The sequence below is a fragment of the Vicia villosa genome, linkage group LG1 (genome assembly GCF_029867415.1).
Source record: "Vicia villosa cultivar HV-30 ecotype Madison, WI linkage group LG1, Vvil1.0, whole genome shotgun sequence".
Lineage (NCBI taxonomy): Eukaryota > Viridiplantae > Streptophyta > Magnoliopsida > Fabales > Fabaceae > Vicia > Vicia villosa.
In genome coordinates, this window is record NC_081180.1 from 84,547,704 (window position 1) to 84,558,263 (window position 10,560).

Here is a 10,560-nt window from a genome sequence, read left to right on the forward strand (position 1 = left end):
CAAATCTTCTCGCTGATTGGTATCATGTTAGTCCCCTGGCAGTGATATAGAGATACGTATCTTTGAAAATAGGGATTTATTTTCCCTAATCACAAGGTTTTTCAAACAGTGCTTCAATTGGGTTTATCACGTTAGTCCCTCGGCAGTGATCTTCTTCAAGATTTCAACAATAACAAATAAGGTTCTATTTTTCTTTTCCAAAGTTACTAACTTCAACTAACATAACTAACAATCATGCATCATTCAATCGCATACCTCATTCATACATAATGCATATACATACATTGCTCTCATTTATTTTGGGAAGCTCATTGCACCATACATTACATGCGTCATAACAAAGCATAAGCTCAAGGTTGCCTTTTTAGGCCATGCTACAATCAAAACATGTTGTTCCTTCCAAAAAGCATCTGCTTCACATTCAAAAAAGAGGGGTATTTACCTTGGATGGAATCTCTAAGCCCATCTCCCGCAGAAAATCCTTCCCGACAAATGCAAATTTTAGGGTATTCTCAGTGTTCAATCATCTTCTACCTTTAGATCACGATAGGCAGACGTGCCTATCTGACTCTTCAGGTTTAAGAGGATTGAACAGGGGCAGCTGTCATACCCTAAAATTTGCCCTCTTATATTCAATCAAAGGTTCCTCTATGCATCTTCAATGGCTCAAGTTTCAAAGGCTTATTCAGGTCATTATCTCCTAATCAAAGATCCCCAAAACTAGGGTTTTCATTTTATCAAAGGATTGTAAATATTCAAGGCCTCAAATGGATCTCAAGGTGTCTCACATGTATCAAAGTATCTCCATGTCAATTATCAAACTTCAATCCCAAGGCTTTCCCATCCAAAGGCTCAGATGATCAATAATCGACTATGTTAACCTAAAAGTCAACTATAGTCAAAGTACAGTCAAACTTCGAGATTTTTGTCAACATCAAGTATTTGAAGTGATATTCATCATTTGATCAAAGGTTGATCATGATCCATTAATAAAAAAACTCGGAAATGAACAAAGAAAAGGTTCAAATTAGGGTTTCTATAAGAGAAAGTCAACTCAACTTTGACCGGTCATAACTCTCGTATGGTTTGTCAGAAATTCTCCAACCAAAGCCTATTCTCAAGGAAATTTCATCCTCTACAACTTTGATATTGGGCCCAAGATCAAGAAATGCACCTTTTGGGAGATATGGACAAAAACGTTACAGGTCCTTTTAAAAGTCAATAAAAACATCTTTTGAGTCAATGCTCATAACTTGAACATGGAAGCTTCAATCGAGACGAAACAAAAAGAGTCATTTAGAGGACACTCTGGGATTTCTAAAATGATAAAGAACACCTCCATAGGGTTAAAATTGAGAGAGATACGAGGCTTAGAAGTTGAGCAGTTTTCAAGAGAAGTATGAAACCCTAATTGACCAAAACTTGGTTTTTGAACTAATGGGCCTAAGATTTGCACTCCAAACATGTCCATAACCCATAAAAGGGTTCTTAAACCTTTTATTATATTTATTTTTTTATTTGAATTTTCACTCATTTAAACATTAATAAATCATATAAATATAAGATAAATAAGTTTTAATCAGAGATTCAATTTCCAAATCAAATCCAATAATCCAAATATTATTATTTTTGATAAAAATTAGTGATAATAGGATGAGAAAGGATTAAATCAAGATTGAATGCAAAAAATAGAAAGAAATCATATATTTTTGAATCAATTTTATATTTCTCCAAAAGCCAAAGATCCAAGCCCATGCTAAACCCTAAATGACTCATATATATTCTAAAAATAATGGGGAGAGAAGGGGGGACGAAAATTAGACAATGGAGAGCATACATTAGGGTTGCAAGGTTCCAAAAAAAAACATAAGAAAAACTAGGGCAATTCTAAAAGTTTTTCTCAACAGGTTTTAACCACGTTGAGTTGTGCCGTTGATTTCCCAAAGGTCCCAGGAACTCATCCAGATCATATTTGAAGCCACCCACGCGCCAGAACCTCTTCATGCATCCCCACAGTTTACTCTCTATTTTGCTAAATCGTTCTTTGCAATTCACGTACTTTTAACTGAAACTAACCATGTCTGCAAGTTCATGTGGTTGTTTAGGATACATATGAACCATTACTTTTGAAGTTTGACGTCAGGATTAAAAGACACCATTGTTAGGGCTCAAGCATGGGAGGGTTCGAATTACATGTTACACACCGTCTCAGCCAAAACCAACGACGCCTTTGAATTCGCAAGGCTGTGTTTAGTAAATCTGGGTGCTGTTTGTATTCGTATAACACTTTAATCCGAGCTTTAATTTTTCAGGAAATTCGCTACAAAAACACGTAACAGGAATCGTAGCAAAACTGTATGGATTTCGTAGCTAAGATTTTGAGGAAGACAATGAATAGTAACTTTGAAGGTTTGACCACGTGTGGAGTGATTTGGTTGGTCGGTCAGCAGCTCCAAATTTCTCTCTGCGCGCGATTGGCTACTCAGAATACTCAGGGGGACCCACGCGTGGAAATCAGGTTTTCAATTAATATATATTTTAAATTCAGTTTTATTATATATTGTTGTTGGTGCATCGTTTTGGCAACAAAAGCAAATGGTACATATGGCAAGGTGAGAGTACTAGTAACCAACATGTCCTGGGTTCGAATCCCTGGACCGCCACTTTATATTTTATAAGAATTTTCCATGAGATTCAGCGCTTCAAGCAAGCATATGCGCATGATACACCCTCAGCTATTAGCCATCAGATCCCCTACAATCCAGATCTAACGCACTCAAGCTGAAGGTCCACCATGAAGTCCCAAAGCGCATCCCATACAATCAGGCCCCAGGTTTTTTGTTTTACTTGTTTTTTTGTATTGTTTTTATTTTGTTTTTTTATTAGAATAAATGTTTGTTTATTTAATTTATTTGTTTTAATTAAAATATAAATCAGGATTTATAATATGGTTAGGATTAATACTGTAATTATTCCTGACTGTTTCCCCGATCATTTTTCTCGATTTTTCGAGTTAATTTATTTATTTAATTATTTTTTTTAAGCATAAGAAATCACAACAACCCTAGAGAAGTTTATGAGGTGTTAGGGTTTGCCCAGCCCCATTGGCCACTAGGCCAAAGTATTAGAAATTAATTTATTATTCGTTTCGACTAAATCCATTGGTCGCGATGGGTAAAAATCAAATAATTTAATCATTTAATTAAAAATTATTCAAACAAACTTATTTTGCTAAATGGTTTTAACCAAAGCTATTGGTTACGATGATTAGCATATTTCCCTCTATCAAATTCGTTATTATTCGTAATCAAATCTATTGATTATGAGGGATAACGATCAAATTAAATCATTTAAAATACACACATTTGCTATTCGTGATAATCGAACCTATCGATTATAGTGGTTAGCAACCCTCCCTTCAATCCGTTAGCCATGGTAATCAAACCTATTGATTATTGCAACTAATGGTAACAAATTAAAATCAGGGTTGTACGCCCAAATCCTGAAAACACTTCCCAACCCTTTTCAAACTACTAGTACCAAACTACGGATTTTCATCCTTTTCAATCAGGAAACTCAAAATGCCTTTCAAAGCACAACACAACTGCAAACACCTCCATATCAAATTCTAAGGCGTACCCCTATCCCCGAACTACGTAGACTCTGATCCTCCATAAGGAGGTACGTAGGCACTTGGCAACAAGGCGAGTCCCCTCCCCCATAAAGCTCATTTTGTCCCGATTATGTTTCCTTAATCATAAGCCTTTAACTTTGATAATTATTTGCCTTAACCCTATTAACTGTCTGTCATCTTTCTTTATGTTAGCCATAAACCTTAGCTTTATAATGCAAACCTTAGGAAAGGGTTGAGGGTGCCTAACACCTTCCCTCGACCTGAATATAGTATCTTACCCTGATCTCTCAATTGCGCGAGGTTTCCCTATTCGCCTTGGTAGAATAGGTGGCGACTCTAAAGGTTAATTTTAGGGCAGGTTGCTACAGTTCTGTACAGGAACAACTAACACTTCTGAACCTGATGTTATAGAAAAAGTCATAACATTCATAACTGAACAAACAATGCAGAAGATAAATAACACAGTTAATTGTTAACCCAGTTCGGTCTAACTACCTACTCTGAGGGCTACCAAGCCAGGAAGAAGCTTCCACTATCAGTAGTACTATTTTATATAAACAACCTTTGGTTTACAAATAAACAACCTCTGGTTTACCTAGTCACTACCCAATGCAATCTCTATCTCAGAACTCCATCCAAGATAAGAAAACCTCTGCTCACTCCCTAGTGATACCTAACTGTTACAACCCTGCAACAGCTATTTACACAATTAACAATGAACACATACTTGATCTGCTTCACAGAGTCAATCAAGCTTACAATACTCAACTCTTACCTACAGGTTTCGAGTGAGGACAATCACTTCTCTAACCTACAGGTTTCGAGAAGGACAAGGCAGCCATCCCACAACCTGGGTGGTCTACCTATAGAAACCCTAATGACTACATCGTTAAAACCAGGTTTTCTATATTTTCTAGGTTACAAAAGATTCCTATTTATAACTTGATCCCAATTGGACTTGGGCTTACAAATTGCAGCACTTTGCTGTTACAAATATGCAGAAAATATTCTGCTACAAATAAGGTCTTTCAATCCTGAGTTTCCTAAATTAGAAACTGTTGAATCCAATCTTCTGATCTGATTCTTCCTGAATCTTCAATCTTCTGATCTGATTCTTCAATTATTCTTTTGACCTTTAAATATGCGCCACATAGGATTACATAATATTCACTTAGAATATTCTGTATCTGTTAAGTACAAAGTGAATCTTCCTTCCAGTTCTGCAGGCGCGATATCATGAGTTGATGTCATGACATTCCATCTAACATCTTGCTTAAACCTGTTTTGTTCTTTATAAACTTGCGAGATTCACATTTTGTCCATTTGCTGCTATTATATGTTTTAGCCAAACATTAGACAATAATACAGGGCAGACAGAGCATCAATAAATATGCTCTTTGTTTATCTATAAGAAGATTCAACTTATATATTTCTTTGGTATATTTATCAAGTGTGTTATTAAAATTGTTAATTTTATTTTTCAAAATATTGCATTTCTAACACTTGAAAAATGTGTGTGTGTGTGTGTGTGTGTGTGTGTGTGTGTGTGTGTGTGTGTGATTATCTTAATACCTCAAGACATACTCTTGTCTCCTTTTACAATAAATTGACCACTCTAAAGTGCTAAGCACATGACCAAACAAACTCTCACACTTCTTACTTTGACAACTTTAAGACTTCAAGTTCCTATACTTGTTCGAATGTTGCTTATAATTCAAAAGGAACTTGGATCATCAAACTGGTGTTTCCTGAAATTTATTCTTGTAATTGTGACTCATCTTCTGAATAAAAGCATTTTTCACTATTTGACAAGAGAAAAATCGCTCATGATGTTGAATGAACTCGCCCGATTATGATTTACACAAAACTCCTAGAATCAAATATTCAATTAGCATTAACCTTATAATACTCGCTTTAACTTCTCAAAAAATACTAAAGAAGTATGGAACTAGGAGTTGAACTCACGACATCACCACGGTAAAACAAGACTATAATGTTTCATAGTAATCGATACGAAAACAAAGCCATCATATCTATCACCTTGAATGATCACAAGTCATATTTGTCGACCCATGAGGTTGGATTGGCCCTAAAATGGAAAAATGACTCAAAATATAGAATTGTCTATCTAGAATTAGATAGTTCAAATTAAGTATATCTTTGATCTTCTAAACAACAATAGTCGGGAAAACTTGATTTAAAACACTTGGCCTTACACACCTTATACTTGAGAAAGTGTACACACCCATGGTTTTCTTACATAAAGGCATTTTTCCCTACACACCTCAACCTTAGTGGACTCTGCATTGCCATGGTTTTCTCTCTTAAAGGCACCGTCCCTACACACTTTGTGTTTTAGAGGCTATGTGCTGCCATGGTTTTTCTTGATTTTACAGTTGGTCACTTAAAGCACTTTGACCTTATACACATCGTGCTTAAGGGTTGTGTACCCATATTCCTATCTTAGCCTCAATAAGATCAACCATTCAAATAAGAGTATCTCTTACGACCTAGACAACACCCCAAACCACACCTAATGAATTGTATCTAAGTATTCTCATATTGTAAATAACATTGATGCAATGCATGTAACTAATTTTAATTAAATTAAATTATTTTAAAGTATTTATTCTAGATTTCCTTATTGTTGTAATTTCGTAATTATTTTTATCGAAAAAAATTATAGTTATTTAAATCGCAATAAAAATACAATTAATGATTTATTGCATTAATTTTTAGTCAAAATAAAATCTTAAGGAATATTATTAAATACTCTTTTTGATAAACAATGGTAATATAAATTGCATTATTATGCTTATGACAGTATCAATATCCTAAACAATGAATCAATGCTTTTAAAAACCAAATTAGTTAATTTTTTGCTAAAATAGAAAATTACTTAATCAATCCTATACTAGTAAATATATAAAAAAACATCCAATTACATTGTATTTAGGACAGATAACGTTATAACGAATTATTCAATCCTTTGTAAAACTGAATTAAATAATTTTTTTCTGATAAATAATTAAATTTGTTAATCAATCCTATATACTAGCAAAAAAATTTAAAAATTATCTATGATAAGAACGTATTCTTAAGGAATTAACCGATTATCTTTCTTGGTAAAACAATTATAAAAAAACAATTCTTCTTATTAGTGCATTGAATAGATCCCGACTTTTGTCAATCTTTTTCTATTTTTTTATCGTAACATATTCTTAAATTTCATATAAAAAGGGCTTAGTGGCTAAGAATTTCATATCAATTTTCAAAGAAAAAAATCAAGGAGAAAACCATGACAGTTGAAAGTAGCTTCTCCCTAGAGGATAGTAAATATGACGACGATGGTCGCAGTAAACGAACAGGTGTGTACTATATATCGTTTTATCAAACATCTATATCACTGACACCTTTGATATAAAGTGTGTCTATTATTCGAGGGGCACTAACATATTTGATTATATGTTTTATTATGCCGTATTTTCAAATTTTTATTAATGTAGGTAGTTATTGATTCTTGTGTTAGTGTTATTTGTTTATAGATCAAATTATTTAGTGTTTCGTTGTTAACATTGATTATGATTCATTAAGGAACATGCATGACCGCAAGTGCACACATAGTTACTGCTGTCATTGGATCTGGAGTGTTATCATTGGCATGGGCAGTTGCGCAATTGGGATGGATTGCAGGGTCTGTTGTTCTCATGCTCTTCTCCTTCATCACTTATTTCACTGCGTGTCTACTTTGTGATTGCTATAGGTATCCCGATCCTGTCCATGGAACCAGAAATCGCACCTACATAGAGAGTGTAAAAAGTATTTTAGGTCAGTAAAAAATTCCATGTTTAATGTTTCACTTTCAAGTAATATATTTGATTCTGTTTTAATAAAATTTAATATTTTAAGTAACCAAGTAAAAAAGAATTATATCTAAAGTTACTGGATGCTCCAAATATTCTAGATGGTTTTAAACTAATGATTGAGATTTAAATTTATTAGAGGCAAATGTCACTAATAAATTTTTTGATTTATAATAGTGTAAATATTTTTACTATGTAACCTTTGTATCTCATTATCTATAGGAGGATATCAGCACAAGTTGTGTGGACTGGCACAATACATAAACCTTGTGGGTTGTACCATTGGTTACACTCTAACAGCATCTACTAGTATAGTGTAAGAATCTCTCACCTAAATCTATAATTCATTTTATTAAATTAAAGCACAGAGAATACTAAAAATAATGATAATGAATTTTCTTGTTTTTTCTAATTAGGGCCATAAAAAAATCCAACTGCTTTCACAAGAATGGTCAAGAAGCAGATTGTGCTACCGCCAATTATCCATATATGATCATTTTTGGGGTCTTTCAGATTTTACTAAGTCAAATTCCAGATTTCCATGAACTTTCATGGCTCTCTATTGTTGCTGCTGTCATGTCTTTTGGTTATGCTTCTATCGGCATCGGTCTCTCCATAGCGAAAGTTGCAGGTTAATCATCAACAATTTTTAGCAAAATATAAAAATTTGAGAGTTTTACTTGTGGTTAATTATGCTTATAAATTATTTAACACATGCATCACTCTACTTTATATGTATATATAGAAAAAGGACACCATTTGGAGACAGGTCTTACTGGAGTAGTTATTGGAGTGGATGTCACAAGTACAAAAAAGATGTGGAATACCTTTCAAGCACTTGGAAACATAGCTTTTGCATATTGTTTTAGTATGGTTGTTGTTGAGATACAGGCAAGAGATGCTAAACATATTGTTAAACATATTTATCATACTCGCTATTCTTCCTAAGTTATATTAAACGGTGAAATCTGAATTTTTTTGATAGGACACGCTAAAATCAAGTCCACCCGAAAATAAAACCATGAAGAAAGCATCCCTGATTGGAATTTCAATCACCACATTCTTTTATGCATTATGTGGTATTCTAGGCTATGCAGCATTTGGCAATAGTGCACCGGGAAATTTTTTAACTGGATTTGGATTTTATGAACCGTTTTGGCTGGTTGACATTGGTAATCTTTTCATTGTTATTCATCTAGTTGGAGCTTATCAGGTATTTGCACAACCTGTATTTTCCCTTATGGAAACCTGGGGCAGTGAGAAGTGGCCACAAAGCAAAATGATGACAAAAGAATATAGTGTAGGAATTCCTTTGGTTGGTATATGGAGAGTGAATATGTTCAGGTTGATATGGAGGACAATCTATGTGATAATCACAACAATTGTTGCTATCTTACTTCCGTTCTTCAACAGTGTTGTGGGTTTGATAGGAGCTTTATCCTTCTTTCCCTTGACAGTGTACTTTCCAACAGAGATGTACCTAACACGACTTAAAGTGCCAAAGTATTCTTCTATGTGGATAGGGATGAAACTTTTAAGTGTGTTTTGCTTCATTGTGAGTCTTGTTGCTGCAGTTGGATCAATTCAAGGAATCATCTCTGAACTTGCCATCTATAAGCCTTTCGGCTAGATAATTCTTTGTGTACCCGTACCGCCTTGCCCGTTACCACTTGTTTTTTAATGTTATGCGATCGAAAATTTATTCATCTTTTTTTGTAAGTTGAATTGATTTGTATCATTAATTGTTTGAGTTATTCACTTGGCGGTTGTGATTAATAAATTTGTTAGTTTATGCAAAATTGATGTTTTATTATCAAATTATTGTTTCTATATATGTAATTTCGATAACAAGTGAGAAAATTTATCAAATTAAATTATTTATATCAAACGAATTAAATTTTATTATTATACATATTAGATCACAGCCACGAATTTTAATCCATATTATCTAAATTATGTCACGTACCAATCGTAATAGCACACACCCCTTTCTGTGTAACTCCTATAACAAGTCACAACTAAGACATCAATTTAACGTTTGAATCAATATCATTCACAGAGCTAATAATATTTTTAAACATGACTTTATTTCTTGTTAACCACAAATACCAAACTGTCGCCAACCAAATCACTCCCTATTCTTTATTTCTTAATTTTATTATGCAACACAAAAAAAAAATCTAGGAAGCTTAAGCTACAATCGTCAAACAACATCTCCTCCAAATCCATCCATTTGAAAATCTTCTCCTAAATTTTCACATTAAATTTATAATGGAAAAACAAGTGAATCAAAGTTTCATCATCTTCAACATGTTGCAAGCCATGATGAACCATGTGTCTAAGGATTATATTTTGTTAAGTGATACACATGTCTAAATAATTGTTAGTTTAATAAAATAAACTATCCGAAATCCCTCCAATCGGATACCGGAATTCCGACAAGATGAGAAAGAATGGAATAATGATTCATGACAATCACCACAAAAAGAATATTCTAAATTTGAGGAAGAATTAAGAATACCTTTACACAAAAGCGAGTCTTTCGTCAGGAGCTTATTGATGAAACATCTCCAACCAAACGCCTTAACTTTTATAGGCGCATCCACCTTCCATAAAGCACTAAACGCCAATTGGAAGCGATTATCCGGGCCAAGATAACTATGCTGCAGATTCAACCAATTATAGCAAGAAGAGACAGCAAAAATCCCATCCACTCCATGCTGCCACCTAACGATGTCGGGCCTGTCGGGCTGCAAAACCGCATCGCCTGCCAGCAGCAAAGATAACCAACGCAATTCAGCATTCGGGTGAAGCATAGAGGCTGCCGGGATACCGAAATCCCCCCAAAGCCACCTCCCCTCATTCCAACCACCCATGGCACCGATTGAAGCATCTTGCAAGAGAGACACGTTAAAAAGATTCGGGAAGAGATTCTTTAAAATTCCACCTTTCAACCAATTAGCATGCCAAAAGGATATAGAATATCCATGACCAACCTGAAAAATAAAATTGTTAGCAAAAAAATCGTTTGGTAACTTATTACCCAACAAAGATAAATCCGCC

The 10,560-nt window shown here is 34.2% G+C and overlaps 1 protein-coding gene across 1 annotated transcript; it reads left to right on the top strand.

Moving 5' to 3' along the window:
- Positions 1-6,932: 6,932 nt before the first annotated feature.
- Positions 6,933-9,158, top strand: LOC131611143 (amino acid permease 6-like). The gene is made up of 6 exons (XM_058883251.1): positions 6,933-7,002; positions 7,229-7,462; positions 7,720-7,813; positions 7,914-8,128; positions 8,243-8,388; positions 8,483-9,158. Exons 1-6 carry the CDS (start codon positions 6,933-6,935, stop codon positions 9,125-9,127), a joined length of 1,404 nt encoding a protein of 467 aa, XP_058739234.1. The 3' UTR covers positions 9,128-9,158.
- The last annotated feature ends 1,402 nt before the right edge of the window (positions 9,159-10,560 follow it).